General features: G+C 43.9%; 2 protein-coding genes and 1 long non-coding RNA gene across 15 annotated transcripts in view; 2 read left to right on the forward strand and 1 right to left on the reverse strand.

Annotated features, from left to right (window-relative positions):
- Nucleotides 1–169: 169 nt before the first annotated feature.
- On the forward strand, nt 170–1,990 carry LOC118383861 (saxitoxin and tetrodotoxin-binding protein 2). Its single transcript, XM_035770258.2, has 6 exons — nt 170–371; nt 611–753; nt 889–953; nt 1,051–1,161; nt 1,439–1,543; nt 1,870–1,990. Exons 1-6 carry the CDS (start codon nt 255–257, stop codon nt 1,938–1,940), a joined length of 612 nt encoding a protein of 203 aa, XP_035626151.1. The 5' UTR covers nt 170–254; the 3' UTR covers nt 1,941–1,990.
- A 989-nt stretch (nt 1,991–2,979) lies between these two features.
- LOC118377806 (alpha-1,3-mannosyl-glycoprotein 4-beta-N-acetylglucosaminyltransferase B-like) overlaps nt 2,980–25,614 on the forward strand; it is a 29,446-nt gene continuing 6,811 nt past the window's right edge. The window contains exons 1-12 of one of the 3 annotated variants that reach the window (XR_008119619.1): nt 2,980–3,259; nt 10,161–10,322; nt 12,940–13,071; nt 13,420–13,553; nt 17,074–17,120; nt 17,288–17,428; nt 17,601–17,676; nt 17,769–17,883; nt 23,041–23,171; nt 23,322–23,429; nt 24,113–24,306; nt 25,385–25,463. Coding sequence is in view for 2 of the 3 variants with exons in the window: in XM_052509842.1 (XP_052365802.1) it covers nt 3,175–3,259; nt 10,161–10,322; nt 12,940–13,071; nt 13,420–13,553; nt 17,074–17,120; nt 17,288–17,428; nt 17,601–17,676; nt 17,769–17,883; nt 23,041–23,171; nt 23,322–23,429; nt 24,113–24,306; nt 25,385–25,463 (1,404 nt within the window). In the remaining variant the exon portion in view is untranslated. The remainder of the gene's footprint in view (nt 3,260–10,160; nt 10,323–12,939; nt 13,072–13,419; nt 13,554–17,073; nt 17,121–17,287; nt 17,429–17,600; nt 17,677–17,768; nt 17,884–23,040; nt 23,172–23,321; nt 23,430–24,112; nt 24,307–25,384; nt 25,464–25,614) is intronic. The other 2 variants (XM_052509842.1, XM_035764753.2) reach the window with 2 other exon arrangements.
- LOC127925088 (uncharacterized) lies at nt 13,565–17,067 on the reverse strand. Of its 11 annotated transcripts, none has more exons than XR_008119717.1 (5): nt 16,612–17,067; nt 16,390–16,499; nt 16,170–16,334; nt 16,058–16,112; nt 13,565–16,002 (listed from the first exon to the last, which is right to left on the reverse strand). It is a non-coding gene; the product is annotated as an uncharacterized LOC127925088 (long non-coding RNA). The 11 variants fall into 11 exon arrangements; XR_008119705.1 differs by having other exon boundaries at nt 13,565–15,890; nt 15,946–16,002; nt 16,170–16,499; XR_008119732.1 differs by having other exon boundaries at nt 13,565–15,725; nt 15,836–16,002; nt 16,170–16,499.

The following is a 25,614-nucleotide window of genomic DNA, read 5'->3' on the forward strand; positions in this document are numbered from 1 at the left end:
TAATAGTTGTAGAGGTCCAATTGTTTAATCTTGCTGTCACTGGAGTAGTTTTGGAATTTCCCTGCACCCTAGCCTTCAACCACATGCCAATTTGGGTAACTTCAGTATTACGTAACTTGGGGAGAAACATTATCTTAAAACACTCCACATCTTACCTCTGTATATATTGAAGGTGTTTCAGCTCATTGACAACCGAGACTTTACTCTTGCTAAGACTTACTTCTCTGAAGGTTCAGTTTACCTTGATCTACACAATGTGTGTCCTCTACTTGGCCCCTCTCCTTGCTCTGTTGTCAGTGGGAACAGCAGCACCGGCGCCAGAGGATTGTGGACATCTGGTGAAACTGCTCGCACCGGAAGACAAACATACTGTGAGTACATCGCCTATCTATAGAGTGGACCTCAATAGAGGTGTTGGGGTGTGTTAGAAATAGTGATGATTTCCAATTTGTGAACTGTGTTGTATTGAATCTAATGGAGTTTAAAAGGCATTTGACTCCAACTTATAGGCAGTAAACAGCCTCTGCCCTCAGGCACTATGCTTCAGACAAATAGTGCTATAAAACGGAAATGTGTGAAATTAAATGACAGACCAATACATGTCCCACAGATCTTTGGGAAGTGGATCTTCATCGAGGGTTTCTCGAACCATGAGATGTTCAACGCATTACTGAGAAAGACCAACAGCTCATGGATTGAAATCCTTCCCACTTCACACACCGAGACAGTCCTTTTGAACCAGGGAAACTTGATGTAAGTGATAGTAACTCTCTACAGCCTTATCTCTAACCACTCGTCATATGTCAGTTGACATAGTAGCTATGCTATGTGAATAGACATTCTACAGCTCTAAGAATTATCTAGTGATTATCTCATTTCCTCTGACAGTGATGGAAAATGTCTTGACTCCTCTGCCAACATGACCTTTTCCAAAAACATTTTGCAAATCTCACGTAAGTCAAACATTATTGACTGGCAGGCCATCCATGATCTGATAGAAAATAGGCTGTTAAAGTACTGTGAGTTACTGTGTTTTATTTTCTTACATAGAGAATAATATGACTGCCACTGGACACTTCCTACTATCCTGCCCTGACTGTCTCGTCATGAACTTCAATAGCACCATGGACGAAGTGCATATCCGATCTCTCTATATCTTTGGTAGGTGTGTGTGTGTGTGTGTGTGTGTGTGTGTGTGTGTGTGTGTGTGTGTGTGTGTGTGTGTGTGTGTGTGTGTGTGTGTGTGTGTGTGTGTGTGTGTGTGTGTGTGTGTGTGTGTGTGTGTGTGTGTGTGTGTGTGTGTGTGTGTGTGTGTGTGTGTGTGTGTTCTTTTGAGATCCCTCCAATGGCCAGAACCAACATTTACCCAACAGAAATGTGGAAACCTTGGTCAATCAAGTCATAGAATCATCCAGTTTCTTTCTTCTTCTATTTCCAGGGAAGAGCAGGACACTGCCGGAGGCCGAGTTGAAACAGTTCCAGAAGCAGGCAGAATGCCTCCAGTATCCTCAGCCTGCACAGTATTCCTATGATGGAGTTACAGGTCATTATTAACTCTAACCTATTCATCAAAAGAACACCAGGCAACATTATGGTGGTAGAATTGAAGAAAAATATATTAAAAATATATACTGTATATTTGAAATAATATATATATTTACCAAAGAATATATATAGGAGATTGGGAATTATGCAGACAATTACATTGATAGAAGACACATTTTGCCTGCAATTTTAAAGCTTAGAAAAAGGTTATTATTAATTTACGTTGTCAATCATCAGTTTAGAATAGATCCCTGTTGCATGAGTCCTGTGTTCATTTAAACCTTGTCCAAGTTCTCATTAACGTCTCCTCTCTTCTCTCTGCAGAGTTTTGCGCTGAGAAAAAGGAGAGCTCACACACTGTTGAGTCACAAGATGTGAAGGATGGTTCACAGTGATATGGCTACCGAGGATGGAATGGTTGCATTAATAAAATGGTGTACTCTTATACTGACTGCTTGTTTTGAAATGCATCCTCATCCACAAACACAGTAAAGCATGCACGCAAACAGGCAGACACACACTCCCTGTTCTACCTCTTTAAATATGTAATATATCATCAGGGACCAGGGTGAACAACACCGGACTCATCACACTTGTCAACTTCAAACCACGTTGACAATTCTGACCCCATACTCTCCCATATGACTCGATCGAACAGGAAGTCTGTGATCCAGTTATACAGACGTCCCCCAATGCCCAATGAATGCCAGGGTTGGTAATTTAGGAAGGAAGACTGGAAAGCACAATGGTAAGACAAGAAGAACTGGCAAGAGACAAACAGGGAACGCAGGTAGAAATGCACACAGGGGATAATGGGTAAGATGGGCGACACCTAGAGGGGGAGACAAGCATAAAGAAAGATGAAACCGATCAGTGTGTGACACTAAGTTGAACTCAAATTCAAATCAAGAGACTGAAAAATAGCTTCTATCTCAAGGCCATCAGACTGTAAAACAGCCATCACTAACACAGAGAGGCTGCTGCCTACAAACATACTTGAAATCATTGACCACTTTAATAAATTGATCACTAGTCACTTTAATAATGCATGTTTACATATCTTGCATTACTCATCCCATATGTATATACTCTATTTCATACCATCTATTGCATCTTACCTATGCTTGCTCGTCCATATATTTATATGTATATATTCTTATTCCATCTTTAACTTAGATTTGTTTGTATTAGGTAGTTGTTGTGGAATTGTTAGATTACTTGTTAGATATTGCTGCACTGTCGTAACTAGATGCCCAAGCATTTCGCTCCACTCGCAATAACAACTGCTAACCATGTGTATGTGACCAATAAAATGTGATTTTGAAATCACGCAGTTCCATAATTGGCAAGTAGGTGGGGATGAGACCGCGCTGAGACAGGCGCACCTCAACTGTCGCATCACCTTTTCAAGGAAATGTTGTAGGCTAACCAGGGGTTGTCATGTATGTCAATCTATTTTATGAAGAGATAAGGAAGTGACTTTCCAAGAATGTCCTTGGCGCAGTCATGGAGTAAACGTGAGAAGAACCTGAGTGGACTATCACCTGTGGATTCATTTGAACGGCAGCACTGTTTTCAGCATAAACCGAAGTCAGACGGAAGTTTTCTATTGACAGTTTGAGAGATGAGATGAGGCTCACTAATATAAAACTTGGATGTATTCTGGCTTGTGCTTTTCTCTCTCTAACCTGGTTTACCGCTCATAATGGAAATGGTAAGGTGTCGCACTTGTCACACTATTCTTTTTACATTATGATGTATTAGGCTACAAACTTTTTTCAAAAGGTTAAACCTTGTACATAACTGAATTCAGTTTTCTATTGTTTTCAAATGGTAATACTGGAAGCTAAATACGTGATAAATTGAACATTATAAACTGGGTGGTTCGAGCCCTGAATGCTGATTGGCTGACAGCCATGGTATAGCAAAACATTTATTTTTACTGCTTCAATTACGTTGGTAAACAGTTTATAATAGCAATAAAGCACCCCGGGGTTTGTGGTATATGGCCAATATACCACGGCTAAGGGCTGTGTCCAGGCACTCCGCGATGCATTGTGCCTAAGAACAGTCCTATATTGGCCATATACCACACCCCCTCATGTCTTATTGCTTAATTATACAATGAGTGGGTCTAATCCTGAATGCTGATTGGTTAAAACTGCATTCCAGCCGGTGTCTATTCCACAAATTACCACAGGCTAAATCCATGAAAATGAAAATGCCTATTTACTCCATCTGACTGCGCAATTTGCTGTCTCATCAGCCCAGCCAGGCATTTTATAAACTTTATCTCCGCTATAAAGAGCATCTAGACATTATCTCACATTTCTTTTAGACTAAAATTTAGTGTTCAACAGCAGAGATTTGTAGAAACCTTTCTGTCAGTCTCTCCGACATTTGCAACATTGTTTTTAATATTCAAATTCGATCTCCAGGATGAGACAGACAGGCAGGCAGTATTTCTTAGCCAATCAAAATCATAAATTGTCCGGCATTATTTTTATGGATATATACAACGACTTGTCAATTGAAAAAAGGTCAAATGAAATGAAGTGCAGCTAGTTTGCACTCTCTGCAGCTTCAGTTTTAAGTCATTGTGTTAGCTGTGTTGTCGGCTCGCTCCTCTGTACAACAGTGTCTTGACATGTGAGCACATTTTCTATGCCAGGAAAAATTGCGCCTCATCAATTCAAATCTAATTTTATTGATCCCATACACGTGTTTAGCAGATGTTATTGCGGGTGTAGCTAAATGCTTATGCTTCTAGTTCAACAGTGCAGCAATTTCTAACAAGTAATATCTAACAATTTCACAACAAATATCTAATACACACAAATCTAAGTAAAGGAATGGAATTAAGAATATATAAATACATGGATGAGCAATTTCAGAGCGGCATAGACTAAGATACAGTAGATAGTATAGAATACAGTATATACATATAAGAAGAGTAATGCAAGATATGTAAACATTATTAAAGTGAAGAGTGTTCAATTATTAAAGTGGCCAGTGATTTCAAGTATGTGTAATGTAGGCTGCAGCCTCTCTGATAGTGATGGCTATTTAACAGTCTGATGGCCTTGAGATAGAAGCTGTTTTTCAGTCTCTCGGTCCCAGCTTTTATGCACCTGTACTGACCTCATCTTCTGGATGATAGCGGGGTGAACAGGCAGTGGCTCGGGTGATTGTTGTCCTTGATGATCTTTTTGGCCTTCCGGTGACATCGGGTGGTGTAGGTGTCCTGGAGGGCAGGTAGTTTGCCCCCGGTGATGTGTTGTGCAGACCACACCACCCTCTGGAGAGCCCTGCGGTTGTGGGCAGTGCAGTTGCCATACCAGGCGGTTATACAGCCCGACAGGATGCTCACAATTGTGCATCTATAAAAGCGTGTGAGGGTTTTAGGCGACAAGCCAAATTTCTTCAGACTCCTGAGGTTGAAGAGGCTCTGTTGTGCCTTCTTCACCACACCGTCTGTGTGGGTGGACCATTTGTTTGTCAGTGATGTGTACGCCAATGAACTTAAAACGTTCCACCTTCTCCACTGCTGTCCCGTCGATGTGGATGGGGGGGGGTGCTCCCTCTGTTTCCTGAAGTCCATGATCATCTCCTTTGTTTTGTTGACATTGAGTGAGAGGTTATTTTCCTGACATCACACTCTCAGAGCCCGAGCTCATTGTTATGGATGTATCCAAATAAATGTCACTAGAAAACAGCTTAAACTAATGCAAAATCAGCTACTTTGCTGTTATTCTTGCTGGACTTTTTGATGTGACTGTAAGTTAGCCGTAGTTGGCTTTCTTGCAAGCAAGGGATAAGAACGTTGCCAGCCAGTATGGCAATGGAACATTTAGAACAAACGACTGGGTTACGTCTCTGGCAATCGAACCGATAGAACGAACGACCAGCCGGCTTGGGTAGCAACCCTAGATTTTTGTCGGGACTATATCTTGTGGAAGGATGAAATAGTATGAATAAATAACATTTTTTATGAAAATATGTAAATCATTATTTGAATATGTTGGTAAGCCATTGTATGAAAGTGATAATGTCCTCGATGCCGTTGTTTGGAGGATATATTGGCCCGGTGCCAATAACATCCGTGCCATTATATCCGCCCAACACCGGCTTCTCGGGCATTATCACTTAATTGTAAATTGGGTGGTACAAGTCCTGAATGCTGATTGGCTGACAGCCCTGGTATATCAGAATGTATACCACGGGTATGACAAAAATGTATTTTTGCTGGTCTAATTACGTTGGTAACCAGTTTATAATAGCAATAAGGCACCTCGGGCTTTGTGGTATATGGCCAATATACCACGGTTAAGGGCTGTGTCCCGGCACTCCTTATTGCGTCGTGCATAAGAACAGCCCTTAGCCGTGGTATATTAGCCATATACCACACCTCCTCGGGCCTTATTGCTTAAATATATTGAATCATATAGGTCTACCTAGAATTTGAATGGTTCTCATCTAGATGTATTGCCATGATTTTGCAACACCAGGGGCCTCGTTTATAAACATTGCATAAGTACAAAATATACCCTAAAATGTGCATGCGCCAGTTTTAATGCAAAAGTTGGCATTTATTCAAAAATATATCTTCATGTGAGAATGTGCTCACCTCCATGCAAACCTTAGACCATGTGTAAGCACATCTGTTAGTGATTGAAATCATTATTGTATTGAAAACTGGCAAGTAAATCAATCAAAAAAAGGAAAACTGTAAAACATTATTAACAATGCACCATTAGTGAGAAAAGTGACAATCTATTTTTTTTTTTTTTAGAATCTAAAATAATTAGACACCGGAATCTTTTTTATATTTTATTTTCATAACCAATGCAGAATATATTCTCACCTTTTCTGGCCATGATATTCCCCAAGGACCCATACAACAAATAACCATGTGTATCTCTAATTTAATTGCACCTAGTAGCCTGGTAAATAGATATATGTATTTCAAGTTTTGCAATATCATAGGCATCATGGTTTATAATACCGTTATACAGTCTAATTTAAGAGCTGATATTTTATATTGAAGTATGCCTACGTATCACGTTTCAAGTTTGTCATGTGCACAAGTACAGTGACATGTATTTCTTGCTTGCTCTTTCCCAACAATGTAGTAATTAATATCAGTAGTACTATAAAAAAAAATTGTCAAGTAGCACAAAAAACATAATTAGGAATCTGGCTTGTAAATAGAACTGTATAGTGTAAATACTGTAATTGCATTCTTTGACTAGCCTGCCCTACAATGTTTCAGAATTATGGACAGTCCATCATATTTAGGTTGAGGCAAAAGTCAATATAAAACATTGTTGAAATTAAAACGTTCTGCTGACAGGTCTACGACAATTTGCAACTGTTTTCTCATTCAGAAACTGACCGTCATTATCCAGATACAGAATAAATTACTGCTAAAGATGAAAACATTCTGCCAACACATTAAATAGACCGATAGTTTATGTCAAATATTTGACAGTATGGGTAGGCTACAGTAGGCCTATTGCTATGTGATAGGAGCGCGACATCATTGCCTATTTAATCTCAGAGCCTATGCCAAGGCAGGGCATATTGTAGTGTTTGAGAGATAAGCAGCATGTTATTATGCACACCTGGTTAAAATGGTATGCACTTATTCAGTGCGTGATATTGGAAATATGTATCTGATTGGATACGCATAGTTTTATTGGCAGACCCTCATTGGTTGTTGGCCAAGGTATTCAAGTGTGCTTCCTTTGAGCGGGTGGAGATGGACTCAGCTTGGAACCGGCAATGTTGTATACCCTGTCATGTTGGAAATAAACCTCTTTGTGATGTTAATGTAAAGTTTCTCTTTACAATAACTAAAAAGAACCTGCTTCCTTTAACCGGGGATGCAACACATATAAACCAAATAATCTATTGACAAACTAAATATTGAACAACAAATTCTTATTTTGGACACCCAGAGGCGGGACGTCTCTTGGCCGGTGATTTTAATGCAGGGAAACTGAAATCCGTGACCAGTATGTCCCCTGTGCAACTGGAGGCGACAAAATTATAGATCACCTTTACTCCACACACAGAAATGCACACAAGGCTCTCCCTTTCGCAAATCTGACCATAACTTTATCCTCCTGGTTCCAGTTTACAAGCAAAAACTCAAAAACAAAGTACCAGTGACGCGCTCAATATGGAAGTGGTCCGATGATGCTAAGCTACAGGACAGTTTTGCTAGCACAGACTGGAATATGTTCCGGGATTCATCCGATAACATTGAGACGTTTACCACATCATTCACCGGCTTCTTTCGTAAGTGCTTTGACGTCTTCTTCCCCACAGTGACCTTACGTTTATATCCCAACAAGAAGCCATGGATTACAGGCAACATCCACACTGAGCTATTGGCTAAAACTGCCGCTTTCAAGGAGTGGACACTTATGCGGAAGCTTATAAGAAATCCCTCTACGACCTCCGATAAGCCATGAAACAGGCAAAGCAGCAATACAGGACAAAGGTGGATTCCTACTACATCGGCTCTGACACTTGTTGAATGTGCGCAAGCAAAATGCCTTGTATGCTCGCTTCAAGGCAAGCAACACAGAACCATTGTTTCAGAGGATGCATATTTGGAGCATGCGCTGACCAGCTGGAAAGTGTCTTCACTGACATTTTTAACCTCTCCCTGACCCAGTCTGTAATACCTACATGATTCAAGCAGACCAACAAAGTCCCTGTGCCCAAGATAACCTGTCTAAATGACTATCGCTCCATAGCACTCACATCTGTAGCCATAAAATGCTTTGAAAGGCTGGTCACGGCTCACATCAACACCATCATCCCAGACACTCTGCACCCACTCCAATTTGCATAACACCCCAACAGATCCACAGCTGACACAATCTCTATTGCTCGCCACCCTGCCCTCTCCCACTTGGACAAGAGGAACACTTATGTGAGAATGCTGTTCATCGACTACAGCTATGCGTTCCACACCATAGTGCCCTCCAAGCTCATCACTAAGCTCAGGACTTTGGGACTGAACACCTCCCTCTGCAGCTGGATCCTGAACTTCTTTATGGGCCTCCCCCAGGTGGTGAGGGTAGGCAACAACACATATTCCACGTTGACCCTCAACGGGGGCCCCTCAGAGGTGCGTGTTTAGTCCCCTCCTGTACACCCTGTTCACCCACGACTGTGTGGCTGCGCAGGACTCCAGCACCGTCATTAAGTTTGCTGACGACACAACAATTGTAGGCCTAATCACTGACAATAATGAGACTGCCTATAGGGAGAAGTTTAGTGATGTGGCAGTGTGGTGCCAGGACAACAAACTCTCCCTCAACGTCAGCAAGACAAAGGAGCTGATTCTGGGACTATAGGAAATGGAGGTCCGAGCGCACCCCTATCCACATCGACAGGGCTGTAGTGGAGCAGGTAGAGAGCTTCAAGTTCCTCCGTGTCCACATCACTTAGAAATGAACATGATCCATACACAACACAGTCATGAAGGCACAACTAATTCTTCTTCCCCCTTTGGGCTGAAATATATTGGCATGGACTTTCAGATCCTCTTGACTGGCTGCATCACCGCTTGGTATGGCAACTGCAGGGCACCCGACCGTAAGGCGCTACAGAGGGTAGTGCGTACGGCCCAGTACATCACTGGTGCCCGAGCTCCCTGCCATCCAGGACCTCTATACCAGGTGGTGTCAAAGGAAGACCCTAAAAATTGTCAAAGACTCCAGCCACCCAAGTCAGACTTTTCTAGCTGCTAGTGGTACTGATGTACCAAGTCTGGAACCAACAGGACCCTGAACAGCTTCTACCCCCAAGCCATAAGACTGCTAAATAGTTAACTAAATAGCTGCCCGAATTTGCACTAACTCTTTTGACTCCTCACATATGCTGCTGCTACTGTTTATTATTATTTATTATTTATTATTTATCCTGTTGCCTAGTCACTTTATTCAGACCTATATGTAAATATCTACCTCAATTACCTCTTACCCATGCACATCGACCCGGTACCTGTTCCATGTGTACTGTATAGCCAAGCTATCGTTACTCATTGTGTATTTATTCTTTGTGTTATTATTTTTCCATTATTTTTGTATTTCTCTCTGAATTGTTGGGAAGGACCTGTAAGTTAGCATTTATTTGACGGTTAGTCTACTACACCTGTTGTTTACGTAGCATGTGACTAACAATTTGACTGATTTTGATTCAATGACTTAAAAACCACTAGCGTGTGAGTTCCTTGTTGTCTGGGAAACACCATTATTTTTCTGCTTTAGACGTGTAACCCAGTAACTAAAACACAGGGTTTGTTGTTTGAGGAACTATGTGGTATGAATGGGGTTGCCATGGAAATCACAGCAGTGGAATGGGACTATGGGAAGATTAGCCTATACCTATTGTTGTCCTGCACCCAACTCCTCAATACATTTGCAAATTTGATGTCGATGGAGCTTTTTCAAATACACACTTTCAAACATTGACTTGTAACTGTTAATACTCTCTCTTGCTCTCTCTATCTCTTCTTATCTCTTTCTGTCATGCAACTGTATGGGTGCGTGTGTGTGTGCCTGTCGGTATGTGTACCCGCGTGTGCGTATGTGTAGATGGGGATGAACCCCCCAACCACCCAGTTATGATCCAGCTGTATGAACGTCTGCTGGCTGCAGAGTTCAAGGGGGAGCTGCTGTCCAGGGAGCTCAGCAGTGTTCTGACCAGCCTGAGGAACCTCACCATACCTAACAACAGCTCCTCCACTAATATCCCAGGTGAGGGGACAGAGTTATCATGTTATCATCAGTGTACAGTCGCATCACAGGTGACAGTACAGCCATCCCACTGGGCACACACAGGTTGAATCAACGTTGTTTCCACATCATTTTAATTCAATTATGTTGAACCAACAGAATATACAGTGCAAGGAAAAAGTTTGGACACACCTACTCATTCCAGGGTTTTTCTTTATTTTTACTATTTTCTACATTGTAGAAAAAGTGTGAAGACATCAAAACTATGAAATAACACATATGAAATCATGTAGTAACCAAAAGAGTGTTAAACAAATCAATATATATATATATATTTTTGAGATTCTTCTTGCCACTTTCTCAACCAGCTTTTTAATGTAATTATTTTATTTTGATTTAACCTTTATTTAATTAGGCAAGTCAGTTAAGAACAAATTCTTATTTACAATGACGGCCTACCAAAAGGCAAAAAGGCCTCCTGCGGGGACGGGAGCCTGGGATTTAAAAAATAAATACAGTATAGATATAGGACAAAACACACATCACAACAATAGATACATAACACTACATAAAGAGAGACCTAAAGACAACAACATAACAAGGCAGAAGCACATGACAACACAGCATGGTAGCAACACAATATGGTAGCAGCACAAAAACATGGTACAAACATTATTGGGCAAAGTCAACAGCACAAAGGTCAAGAAGGATACAACAATGTATCATGCAAAGCAGCTACAACTGTCAGTAAGAGTGTCCATGATTGAGTCTTTGAATGAAGAGATTGAGATAAAACGGTCCGGTTTGAGTGTTTGTTGCAGCTCGTTCCAGTTGCTAGCTGCAGCGAACTGAAAAGAGGAGCGACCCAGGGATGTGTGTGCTTTGGGGACCTTTAACAGTATGTGACTGGCAGAACGGGTGTTGTATGTGGAGGATGAGGGTTGCAGTAGGTATCTCAGATAGGAGGGAGTGAGGCCTAAGAGGGTTTAATAAATAAGCATCATCCACTGTGTCTTGCGACGGGTATACAGAGATGACCAGTTTACAGAGGAGTTTTTGTGCTGTGATGTGTCCTATAAAGAGCATTGGTGGCAAATGTGATGGCCGAATGGAAAAGAACATCGAGCCGCTTAGAGCACCCTTACCTGCCGATCTATAAATTATATCTCCGAAATCTAGCATGGGTAGGATGGTCATCTGAATTACGATAGAGGAAACCAAGTCTAGATTTAACTTTAGCCTGCAGCTTTGATATGTGCTGAGAGAAGGACAGTGTACTGTCTAGCCATACTCCCAAGTAATTGTATGAGGTGACTACCTAAAGCTCTAAACCCTCAGAGGTAGTAATCACACCTGTGTGAAGAGGGGCATTCTTCTTACCAAACCACATGACCTTTGTTTTGGAGGTGTTCAGGACAAGGTTAAGGGTAGAAAAAGCTTGTTAGACACTAAGAAAGCTTTGTTGTAGAGCATTTAACACAAAATAAGGGGAGGGGCCAGCTGAGTATATGACTGTATCATCTGCATATAAATGGATGAGAGAGCTTCCTACTGCCTGAGCTATGTTGTTGATGTAAATTGAGAAGAGCGTGGGGCCTAGGATGGAGCCTTGGGATACTCCTTTGGTGACAGGCAGTGGCTGAGACAGCAGATTTTCTGACTTTATACACTGCACTCTTTGAGAGAGGTAGTTAGCAAACCAGGCCAAAGACCCCTCAGAGACACCAATACTCCTTAGCCGGCCCACAAGAATTGAATGGTTCATGCGGTAGTCACCTGGAATGCATTTCAATTAACAGGCGTGCCTTGTTAAAAGTTAAATTGTGGAATTTCTTTCCTTCTTAATGCTTTTGAGCCAATCCGTTGTGTTGTGACAAAGTAGGGTTGGTATACAGAAGATAGCCCTATTTTGTTAAATACCATATTATGGCAAGAACAGCTCAAATAAGCAAAGAGAAACAACAGTCCTTCATTACTTTTAGACATGAAGGTCAGTCAATCCGGAATATTTCAAGAACTTTGGGGGTCTTTTAAAGACCATACCTGGGGGATATTTAGGGCAGTGTCAATAATGTACCAGTGCTTTCTGATAATGTCCTTAAATATATTCTCCAATGGTGAATTCCAAGAGCTCTTCCTGAGTCCCTGTATAGATCAGGAAAATATCATCCAAATATATCCGAATGAGGAGAATATTGGGGAGAAATGGGTTACGGCCTGGATTCAGCAACACCTGTTTTTCAAACATTCCTAGATACAGGTTAGCATAATTAGGAGCCATAGTACTCCCATTCGCTGTCCCTTTAGTCTGGAAGAAAAAGTCTCTTCTGAAGAGAAAATAGTTGGAGGTTAGTACCAGTTCAGTCAAGTCCACAATAAAATTGGTGCTGGGGAAGGGGACATTCATTAAGGTAGAACTTGAGGGCCTTAGATCTTAATGGATACATGCTTTTAATCAACGGTGGTATCTTCCCGATTTCTCGTTCTCTCTCTCTCTCACCCCCTCTCTCACCCCCTTTCGCTGCACTTTTGAGAAGTCAAGATAAAACTGTAAGCAGTGTCAACAAAGCTAAATGATTGTTTTATGTCTGACCGTTACTTGTGTGTTTGGTTTGGTTTTTGATGATGTGGAGTGTAGAAGGACCGATAAAGAGAAATCTCAGTCTGCTGTCCTCCAGACTGCCCAACGCCTACCTCTACCTGCCCCACTTACGGGATCACCCAGACAGCCTGATTCCTAACGTGGTCCTGGGACAAGGCCGAACTGGAGGTGAGCGACGAGTCATGTAAAAATGTCTCTGGGTAAACGTGTCCTCTTTGATAAACCAGAGGGGTGTTAAAGTGAGAGGCTACAAAGCTTGGTGTGGTTTGCTAGTGTCAGTCAGTACTGTGGCCCGCAGCCTGTAACCCCTATCCTGCAACCTCACCCACCCTGCTCAGTGTTGACTTTATTCCAGTGAATGGTTTACTCTAGTGTATGTGTGTGTGTGTGTGTGTGTGTGTGTGTGTGTGTGTGTGTGTGTGTGTGTGTGTGTGTGTGTGTGTGTGTGTGTGTGTGTGTGTGTGTGTGTGTGTGTGTGTGTGTGTGTGTGTGTGTGTGTGTGTGTGTGTGTGTCAGTGTCCCTGGTATTGGGGATCCCTACAGTGAAGCGTCAGAAGCAGAGCTACCTGGTTAGCACCCTGAACTCCCTCCTCTACGACCTTTCACCTTCTGAACGGAAGGACATCGTCATCATCATCTTTGTTGCCGAGGTACCCTGCTCAGATACCCTGATAGGGGCGTATAGAAACACATGGGATGGTCTTAGCCAATCAAACTGCTTTTAAAACAAAACACTTGACAGTAACAATAGGCCCACATCATGTCAGTTAAAGTGTCTTTTTTAGATGGTAATCATAAAAATAATTTACTTTTTAGATGGGGTAATGTAGCTTGAGGTGGGAAGACTACGGTCTGGTCTCTGCCTCGGGTCAAATCGACCTATTGTTATTAACGCAGAATATCGACTGATTATGATGAAAAAAATGTAGTGATTCATTTTCAAGGAAAGACCTGCTAAACCTGTTGTGTGACCGTGCCTTTCAGAAGCCTAGGTACAGTATGTATGTTATCACACTACACACCTAAACTACAGGAATGGACGAGCACATTACGAGAAATGCCTGTTCTAGATTCCCAGTTAAGTAACTCATTCTAAAGACCTCAGATCAAACTATGTAGCCCAAAAGCATATGTCTATCTAAGTACATGGCTCTTATATAGCCCTCAAATTCAAATTTGTACTTTGAAGCCAGTTGCATTCGTTTTTTTCCATTCTTCCCTTCTAATCAGGGACTGATTTAGACCTGGCACACCAGGTGGTTGCAATTAATTACCAGGTTGAACAGAAGACCAGCAGTAGTCTGGAACTCATAGGGTAGGATTTGAATACTTCTGGTATATAGTAGGCGCAAAAAATAAATGGTCATCTTGCTAGCCAGGACACACTCCTTTTCACAATTTCACTAATATCATTCAAATCAATAAATCATAGCACGTTTTTTTGGGCTCATTCAGTAGTTTTTACCTGATTTAGGTCTAATCATGTTGAAAAATATTGTTAATAGTACCATTAATATTCCTAAAACATAAGTAGAAACTGTTGTACTGTTGCTGCTTCCTGTCGTCATGTATATAGACTGAAATCTACTGTAATCAATAGCGTGCGCATATTAATCTGTCACATCGATATTGTATGAAAATCAATGGAACCAGGACAATTTGCTGCCATTACATGTGCCCATAGCCCTCCTCCGAAAGACAAACCACAACGAACTTGCGTATACTACATAAACAATATAACTCTCGATCCATAAACCTGTAGTCGCCATTTGTCAACTCATGTCCTTGTGGGACAGTGTTTACAGTAGATATGGCCAATACGAAAAAGGACACACTTTTGACTGGATCATTTTTAACAAATAATCTCTCCACAGGAAGTTCTAAATAGTGACATGGATTGCCTCTCATTTGAGTGCTAGCTTGACTGTCCAATCCATGTATTTGTTTGTGGCTAGCAGCTTTCATAAAGAGAGCAAGTCCTGCGATGGAAAGGCGTGTATGATAAAATCAACAGTACCAAACCAAAGATATGAATCTGTTTTAATGCAATCAATTGACTGTGCCTTTAGAAGGTATTTTCACACCCCTTGAATTTCTCAACATTTTTGTTGTGTTACATCCTGAATTTTAAAGGAATTCATTTCAGATTCTGTGTCACTGGCATAGACACAATTGAATTCAAAATGAAAAGCTGAAATGTCTTGAGTCAATAAGTATTCAACCCTTTTGTTATGGTCTAAATACGGTCAGGAGTACAAATTGATTAACAAGTCACATAATAATTTGCATGGCCTCACTCTGTGGATTAATAGTGCTTAACATTCATTTTTAAATGACTACCTCATCTCTGTACCGCACACATACAATTATCTTTAAGGTCCCTCAGTCGTGCAGTGAATTTCAAACATGGATTCAACCACAAAGACCAGGGAGGTTTTCCAATGCCTTGCAAAGAAGAGCACTCATTGGTAGATAGGTGATTACATTTTTTTTAAAGCAGACATTGAGTTTCCCTTTGAGCATGGTGAAGTTATTAATTACACTTTGGATGATGTATCGATACACCCAGTCACTACAAAAATACAGGCGTCCTTCCTAACTTAGTTGCCAGTGAGGAAGAAAACCGCTCATTGATTTCACCATAAGGCCAATGGTGACTGTGATAGACTGTGATAGGAAACTGAGGATGGATAAACAACATTGTAGTTACACCACGATACTAACCTAACCTAAATGAATGCATCCTGTTTGCAATAAGGCACTAAAGTTAAACTGCAAACCATTGATTCTACTGCACACACACACCCCTCTAGTAACATTACCTCGTGTTTCATTTACATTGATTCTACTGCACACACACCCCTCTAGTAACATTACCTCATGTTTCATCTACATTGATTCTACTGCACACACACCCCTCTAGTAACATTACCTCATGTTTCATCTACATTGATTCTACTGCACACACACCCCTCTAGTAACATTACCTCATGTTTCATCTACATTGAATCTACTGCACACACACCCCTCTAGTAACATTACCTCATGTTTCATCTACATTGATTCTACTGCACACACACACCCCTCTAGTAACATTACCTCATGTTTCATCTACATTGAATCTACTGCACACACACCCCTCTAGTAACATTACCTCATGTTTCATCTACATTGATTCTACTGCACACACACCCCTCTAGTAACATTACCTCATGTTTCATCTACATTGATTCTACTGCACACACACACCCCTCTAGTAACATTACCTCATGTTTCATCTACATTGATTCTACTGCACACACACCCCTCTAGTAACATTACCTCATGTTTCATCTACATTGATTCTACTGCACACACACCCCTCTAGTAACATTACCTCATGTTTCATCTACATTGATTCTACTGCACACACACCCCTCTAGTAACATTACCTCATGTTTCATCTACATTGATTCTACTGCACACACCCCCCTCTAGTAACATTACCTCATGTTTCATCTACATTGATTCTACTGCACACACACCCCTCTAGTAACATTACCTCATGTTTCATCTACATTGATTCTACTGCACACACACCCCTCTAGTAACATTACCTCATGTTTAATCTACATTGATTCTACTGCACACACACCCCTCTAGTAACATTACCTCATGTTTCATCTACATTGATTCTACTGCACACACACATCCCTCTAGTAACATTACCTCATGTTTCATCTACATTGATTCTACTGCACACACATCCCTCTAGTAACATTACCTCATGTTTCATCTACATTGATTCTACTGCACACACACCCCTCTAGTAACATTACCTCATGTTTCATCTACATTGATTCTACTGCACACACACCCCTCTAGTAACATTACCTCATGTTTCATCTACATTGATTCTACTGCACACACACCCCTCTAGTAACATTACCTCATGTTTCATCTACATTGATTCTACTGCACACACACCCCTCTAGTAACATTACCTCATGTTTCATCTACATTGATTCTACTGCACACACCCCCCTCTAGTAACATTACCTCATGTTTCATCTACATTGATTCTACTGCACACACACCCCTCTAGTAACATTACCTCATGTTTCAGGTTGGCTTTCACTGGATTTCCTCTTCTCTCATTTATTTCCCATTTTCTCTGTATCTTTATTTCAGATGGATGCAGAATACGTCAACAGTGTAGCAGAACTCCTAGAGAAGAAGTGAGACGTTTTGGTCATTTGTGATTGTAATTTGACTGTTGTTGGCTATGTTTTGTCATTTGACTGTTGTTGGCTGTGTTTTGTAGTTTAAAAATGTGTTGCTGTGTTTTTTTTTTGTAGTTTGACTGTGTTTTGTAGTTGGTCTGTTTCTTCACTGTGTTTTGTAGTTCACCTGTGGTTGTGTGTGGCTGTAGTTTTCCTAAGGATGTGCACTCAGGCCTGTTGGAGGTAGTGTCCCCTTCTCAGTACTTCTACCCCAACTTCAGCAGACTCAGGGAAACCTTCGGAGACTCCAAGGAGAGAGTCAAGTGAGAAACGGACTCATGCACAACCCAACACAGTCCAACACATACAGATGCGTGGTCTTACAATCATGGGGGGAAAAAAGAAAGAGAAGAAAAAATGAAATCGAAGTCTAACACGTCACATCATGTGCACCTGCAGTAAAGTGGTTTGTGTTGTGGTTGTGGTTGTTTTCAGATGGCGCACAAAGCAGAACTTGGATTATAGCTTCCTGATGCTCTACGCCCAGGAGAAGGGAACCTATTATGTACAGGTGGGGTCAGAGTTCCACCTCTCTGATTGGTCAGTCAGTCTGAAATCATATTCATGTATGAACACATCCTCATTAAAAATGTGTGTTGTCAGTTGGAGGATGACATCGTGGCTAATCCTGGTTACTCTCAGACCATGAAAACATACGTCAGAAAGCTGGCCACCGATGACTGGATGTTCCTGGAGTTCTCTCAGCTCGGCTTCATCGGTGAGTCTATGCTCTTCTGTCGAAAGTATCTGTTCTCAGGGCTTCTGGAAAAGGAGGGCGTAGTTAGTCGTAAGACAACTGTGGGAACTAAAGCAGATGAACACACACTTTATTTATTACCTCTCACAGATGAGAGTATGTACACTTGTATGTGGATACAATAGACTCATGACTCTCCCTTCCTGGACAGATACAAGGCACTCCCTTCGGCAAATCGGGTCACACACACCACCTGCTCCTCCCCACTTATAGGCAGAAACTTAATCAGGAAACACCCATGGTAAGGACTGTTCAACGTTGGTCTGATCAATTGGAATCTATGCATCAAGACCGTTTTGATCACGCAGACTGGGAAATGTACCGGGTCACCTCTGGGAATAGTATTGACGTATACACTGACTTGGTGACCAGGTCAATCAGGAAGTGCATATAGGATGTTGTTCCTACTGTGACAATTATAACTTGGATAGATGGCAGCATCTTCCTACTGTGACAATTGAACAAAAACAGTGAATAGATGGCAGCATTCACGCAAAATTGAAAAACGTGAATCACCGTTTTTAACCACTGCAAGGTGACTGGGAACATGGACGTGTACAAACAGACCGGCTATGACCTCAATAAGACAATCAAGAGGCAAAACGACAGTACAGCGGTAAAGTAGAGTCGTAACGGTTCAGACACAAGACACATGTGGCAGGGACTCCAGACAATCATGGATCATAAAGGGAAAGACAAGCTTCTTTGCCCGCTTCGAGGAAAACAACAGAGCCACCGAAGTGAGCTCCAGCAAGTGGTGAAGGTAGGAATCAACACCTCTGCCACGCTGATCCGCAACACTAAGGCCCCACCATGTTGTGTGCTCAGCTCCCAGCTCCCTGTTCACCAATGACTGCGTGGCTATGCACGTCTCCAACTCAGTGATCAGGTTGGCTGATGACACAGTGGTTGGCCTGATTACCAACAACAAAGAGACAGACCTATAGTGAGGAGGTGAGAGCCCTGGCAGAGTGGTGCCAGGAAAATGACCTCAACGTCAACAAAACGAAGGAGCTTATCGTGGACTACAGGAGACAGCAGAGAGAGCATGCATCCAAAATCTTTATGTTCCTCAGCGTGCACATCACTGAGGACCTGAAATGGTCCCTTCACACCGACAGCGTGGTGAAGAAGGCGCAACAGTGTCTCTTCAACCTCAGGATATTGGCGAAATTTGGCTTGGCCCCTAAGACCCTCACAAACTTCTACAGATGCACCATCGAGAGCATTCTGTCGGGCTGTATCACTGCCTGGTACAGCCCAACACATCACCGGGGGCACACTGCCTGCCCTACCAGGACACCTACAACACCCGGTGTGACAGGAAGGCCAAGAAGATCATTAACGACCTCAGCCACCCGAGCCACGGCCTGTTCACCCCACTACCATCTAATGTGGAGACATTACAGGTGCATCAAAGCTGGGACAGAGAGACTGAGAAACAGCTTCTATCTCCAGGTCATCAGCCTGCTAAACAGTCACCACTAGCCGGCCTCCGCCCGGTACCCTGCCCTGAACCTTAGCCACTGTTCTAGCCGGCTACCAGCCGGTACTCTACCCTGCACCTTAGAGACTGCTGCCCTATGTACATAGATAGTCATTGAACACTGGTCACTTTAATAATGTGTACATACTGTTTTACCTAATTCATATGTATATACTGTTATAGTCATGGCTCATTATATTCCCGACTTTGACATTGCTCGTTCTGATATTTCTTAATTTCTTGTTTGTTTTTTAACTTTTTGGATTATGTGTGGATTGTTATTGTATTGCTAGATATTACTGCACCGTTGGAGCTAGATATTACTGCACCTGCGATAGCATCTTTAAATCTGTGTATGTGACCAATACACATTTATAGACTCTTCTTCACTTTGGTTATTCTCCCCACAATATCTTAGGTCATTTTACTTTACATTTACATTTACATTTAAGTCATTTAGCAGACGCTCTTATCCAGAGCGACTTACAAATTGGTGCATACACCTTATGACAACCAGTGGAACAGCCACTTGCATCTAAATCTTGTTGGGGGGGGAGGTGAGAAGGATTACTTACCCTTACTTACCCTATCCTAGGTATTCCTTGAAGAGGTGGGGTTTCAGGTGTCTCCGGAAGGTGGTGATTGACTCCGCTGTCCTGGCGTCGTGAGGGAGTTTGTTCCACCATTGGGGGCCAGAGCAGCGAACAGTTTTGACTGGGCTGAGCGGGAACTGTACTTCCTCAGTGGTAGGGAGGCGAGCAGGCCAGAGGTGGATGAACGCAGTGCCCTTGTTTGGGTGTAGGGCCTGATCAGAGCCTGGAGGTACTGAGGTGCCGTTCCCCTCACAGCTCCGTAGGCGAGCACCATGGTCTTGTAGCGGATGCGAGCTTCAACTGGAAGCCAGTGGAGAGAGCGGAGGAGCGGGGTGACGTGAGAGAACTTGGGAAGGTTGAACACCAGACGGGCTGCGGCGTTCTGGATGAGTTGTAGGGTTTAATGGCACAGGCAGGGAGCCCAGCCAACAGCGAGTTGCAGTAATCAAGACGGGAGATGACAAGTGCCTGGATTAGGACCTGCGCCGCTTCCTGTGTGAGGCAGGGTCGTACTCTGCGGATGTTGTAGAGCATGAACCTACAGGAACGGGACACCGCCTTGATGTTAGTTGAGAACGTCAGGGTGTTGTCCAGGATCACGCCAAGGTTCTTAGCGCTCTGGGAGGAGGACACAATGGAGTTGTCAACCGTGATGGCGAGATCATGGAACGGGCAGTCCTTCCCGGGAGGAAGAGGAGCTCCGTCTTGCTGAGGTTCAGCTTGAGGTGGTGATCCGTCATCCACACTGATATGTCTGCCAGACATGCAGAGATGCGATTCGCCACCTGGTCATCAGAAGGGGGAAAGGAGAAGATTAATTGTGTGTCGTCTGCATAGCAATGATAGGAGAGACCATGTGAGGTTATGACAGAGCCAAGTGACTTGGTGTATAGCGAGAATAAGAGAGGGCCTAGAACAGAGCCCTGGGGACACCAGTGGTGAGAGCGCGTGGTGAGGAGACAGATTCTCGCCACGCCACCTGGTAGGAGCGACCTGTCAGGTAGGACGCAATCAAGCGTGGGCCGCGCCGGAGATGCCCAACTCGGAGAGGGTGGAGAGGAGGATCTGATGGTTCACAGTATCGAAGGCAGCCGATAGGTCTAGAAGGATGAGAGCAGAGGAGAGAGAGTTAGCTTTAGCAGTGCGGAGCGCCTCCGTGATACAGAGAAGAGCAGTCTCAGTTGAATGACTAGTCTTGAAACCTGACTGATTTGGATCAAGAAGGTCATTCTGAGAGAGATAGCGGTAGAGCTGGCCAAGGACGGCACGCTCAAGAGTTTTGGAGAGAAAAGAGAGAAGGGATACTGGTCTGTAGTTGTTGACATCGGAGGGATCGAGTGTAGGTTTTTTCAGAAGGGGTGCAACTCTCGCTCTCTTGAAGACGGGAGGGACGTAGCCAGCGGTCAGGGATGAGTTGATGAGCGAGGTGAGGTAAGGGAGAAGGTCTCCGGAAATGGTCTGGAGAAGAGAGGAGGGGATAGGGTCAAGCGGGCAGGTTGTTGGGCGGCCGGCCGTCACAAGACGCGAGATTTCATCTGGAGAGAGAGGGGAGAAAGAGGTCAGAGCATAGGGTAGGGCAGTGTGGGCAGAACCAGCAGTGTCGTTTGACTTAGCAAACGAGGATCGGATGTCATCGACCTTCTTTTCAAAATGGTTGACGAAGTCATCTGCAGAGGGGGGGGGGGAGGATTCAGGAGGGAGGAGAAGGTGGCAAAGAGCTTCCTAGGGTTAGAGGCAGATGCTTGGGATTTAGAATGGTAGAAAGTGGCTTTAGCAGCAGAGACAGAGGAGGAAAATGTGGAGAGGAGGGAGTGAAAGGATGCCAGGTCCGCAGGGAGGCGAGTTTTCCTCCATTTCCGCTCGGCTGCCCGGAGCCCTGTTCTGTGAGCTCGCAATGAGTCGTCGAGCCACGGAGCGGGAGGGGAGGACCGAGCCGGCCTGGAGGATAGGGGACATAGGGAGTCAAAGGATGCAGTAAGGGAGGAGAGGAGGGTTGAGGAGGCAGAATCAGGAGATAGGTTGGAGAAAGTTTGAGCAGAGGGAAGAGAAGATAGGATGGAAGAGGAGAGAGTAGCGGGGGAGAGAGAGCGAAGGTTGGGACGGCGCGATACCATCCGAGTAGGGGCAGTGTGGGAAGTGTTGGATGAGAGCGAGAGGGAAAAGGATACAAGGTAGTGGTCGGAGACTTGGAGGGGAGTTGCAATGAGGTTAGTGGAAGAACAGCATCTAGTAAAGATGAGGTCAAGCGTATTGCCTGCCTTGTGAGTAGGGGGAAGGTGAGAGGGTGAGGTCAAAAGAGGAGAGGAGTGGAAAGAAGGAGGCAGAGAGGAATGAGTCAAAGGTAGACGTGGGGAGGTTAAAGTCGCCCAGAACTGTGAGAGGTGAGCCGTCCTCAGGAAAGGAGCTTATCAAGGCATCAAGCTCATTGATGAACTCTCCGAGGAACCTGGAGGGCGATAAATGATAAGGATGTTAAGCTTGAAAGGGCTGGTAACTGTGACAGCATGGAATTCAAAGGAGGCAATAGACAGATGGGTAAGGGGAGAAAGAGAAAAGACCACTTGGGAGAGATGAGGATCCCGGTGCCACCACCCCGCTGACCAGAAGCTCTCGGGGTGTGCGAGAACACGTGGGCGGACGAGGAGAGAGCAGTAGGAGTAGCAGTGTTATCTGTGGTGATCCATGTTTCCGTCAGTGCCAAGAAGTCAAGGGACTGGAGGGAGGCATAGGCTGAGATGAACTCTGCCTTGTTGGCCGCAGATTGGCAGTTCCAGAGGCTACCAGAGACCTGGAACTCCACGTGGGTCGTACGCGCTGGGACCACCAGGTTAGGGTGGTCGCGGCCACGCGGTGTGGAGCGTTTGTATGGTCTGTGCAGAGAGGAGAGAACAGGGATAGACAGACACATAGTTGACAGGCTACAGAAAAGGCTACGCTAATGCAAGGAAATTGGAATGACAAGCGGACTACACGTCTCGAATGTTCAGAAAGTTAAGCTTACTTTATTTATTATGTGTGTGTGTTTTATATCTTTGTCAGGCAAGATGTTCCGAGCCAGTGATCTACCAATGATAGCAGAATTCTTTCTGATGTTCTACAAAGACAAGCCCATTGATTGGCTGTTGGACCACATCCTGTGGGTGAAGGCTTGTAACCCAGAAAAAGATGCTGTGAGTTATGCACAACAAAAGTATTTTGCTCAAGAGAATAGAATGAAAATTATTATATAATGTCCAAACTTATCAAACTTGAGTTTGTGAGTGAACTATTCCTTTATTCAATTGAGAGTTGATGGGTTTTTCATATTTTGTCCCGTCCAGAAAGACTGCAACCTGCAGAAGGGCCTGCTCAAGCTGAGATATAAACCCTCTCTGTTTCAACATGTAGGCCTTCACTCCTCTCTGCCTGGGAAACTACAGAAACTGAAAGTAAGCACTTTCTCCCTCTCTCTCTCTCTTAACCCCCACCCTCCCTCTCTCTCTTAACCCCCCTCCCTCTCTCTCTCTCTTAACCTCTCTCTCTCTCTCTTAACCCCTCTCTCTCTAACCCCCACCCTCTCTCTCTCTCTAACCTCTCTCTCTCTCTCTCTCTCTCTCTCTCTCTCTCTCTCTCTCTCTCTCTCTCTCTCTTAACCCCTCTCTCTCTTAACCCCCCCTCCCTCTCTCTCTCTCTTAACCCCTCTCTCTCTCTTAACCCCTCTCTCTCTCTTAACCCTCTCTCTCTCTCTCTCTCTCTCTCTCTTAACCCCTCTCTCTTAACCCCCCCCCCCTCTCTCTCTCTCTCTTAACCCCTCTCTCTCTCTTAACCCCCCCCTCTCTCTCTTAACCTCTCTCTCTCTCTTAACCCCTCTCTCTCTCTTAACCCCTCTCTCTCTCTCTTAACCTCTCTCTCTCTTAACCCCTCTCTCTCTCTTAGCCCCTCTCTCTCTCTCTCGCGCTCTCTTTTAACCCCTCTCTTTCTCTCTTAACCCCTCTCTGTCTCTCTCTCTCTCTCTGTCTCTCTATCCCCCCTTTCTCTCTCCATCCCTCTTGTACTACCCCCTCTCTGGTGTGTGTTTGTGCAGGATAAAGAATTATAGCGGAAGTTATAATTAAAGTGTCTGTTTGTCCAGGATAAGGACTTTGGGAAGGTGCCACTATTCACAGCCCACACCAACCCTCCTGCAGAGCTGAGCAGTAGTCTGAAGCACTACCAGCAGCACACCCTGGAGAGGGCTTACAATGGCCAGGACTTCTTCTGGAGCCTGACCCCTACCGCCAAGGACTTCATACTGCTCAGCTTCCCACAGCCACGCACTGTCACCAGGTCAGTGGACACCACAGGTGGCCGGTGACACCTCAATTGGGGAGGATGGGCTCATAGTAATGGCTGGAATGGTATCGAACAAAACAAACATGTTTTCCATACCAGTCCGTTCCAGCCATTATTATGAGCTGTCCTCCCCTCCGCAGCCTCCTATGTTGGACACACACACAGGAATTAAAACACCAACCACAGGTCACATTTGAAATATTGCCTACTTGATGCTGACCCCAGTTCCACCTGTGTACATGCTTGTATAAAGGTTGTGGAACAGACTTTGTGGGTTGTCACTGTGTTTCCCACTTGTCACAGTCATTATGAAGATGGAATCCAGTAGGTCATGATTGCCCTGCCCTAATACCACAGAGCAGTGTTGTTTCCTAACCCTCTAGACTAACACGTCTGGTCGTGTGTGATTGTCATCAACACACTGTGATTAGACACGCAGTGAGTATCTTCATGAGCATGTTCAAAGGCAGCAGCATACCACCCGGCATCCCACTGCTAGCTTGCTTCTGAGCTAAGCAGGGTTGGTCCTGGTCGGTCCCTGAATGGGAGACCAGATGTTGCGGGAAGTGGTGTTGGAGGGCCAGTAAGAGGCACCCTTTCCTCTGGTCTAAAAAGAATATCCCAATGCCCCAGGGCAGTGATGGGAGACATTGCCCTGTATAGGGTGCTATCTTTCAGATGGGACGTTAAAAGGGTGTCTGAACTCTCTGTCGTCACTAAAGATCCCATGGCACTTATCATAAGAGTAGGGGTGTTAATCCTGGTGTCCTGGCTAAATTCCTAATCTGGTTTTCATACCATCATGGCCACCTAATCATCCCCAGTTTACAATTGGTTTCATCCACCCCCCCTTCAACTATTCCCCAGGTTGTTGCTGTAATTGAGAATGTGTTCTCAGTTCATTTAAAATAAGGGTTAAAACAATAGAGATTAAGGTAATGACTTGACATTTAAAAGGGGCAATTTAGTGTAAAGCTCTACATTTCAGTGGGATGATTTAAAGCATATGACAGAGGGATATTCTTTGTTGGCCAAACCAACTGGTAATAAATAGGTGATTTTGTCTCTCCAGGTACCTGTTTCGCAGTGGAAACATTGAGAACAACGGAGACCATTTTTACAACACCACCGTGGAGGTGCTCCCTAGTGATGTAAGTGCCATGGAGGTCACAGTGTTTGTGTGTGCGCGAGTGTGTGTCATGGAGCTGGTCTAAGAGACTCTGGCTCTCAGATGTTAGGTCCTGGAGACGAAGTAGCAAGGTGACAGGAAATGCCAACCACTACATGCTATCTGCTAACACG

This window comes from Oncorhynchus keta, chromosome 4 (genome assembly GCF_023373465.1).
Source record: "Oncorhynchus keta strain PuntledgeMale-10-30-2019 chromosome 4, Oket_V2, whole genome shotgun sequence".
NCBI classification, from domain to species: Eukaryota; Metazoa; Chordata; class Actinopteri; order Salmoniformes; family Salmonidae; genus Oncorhynchus; species Oncorhynchus keta.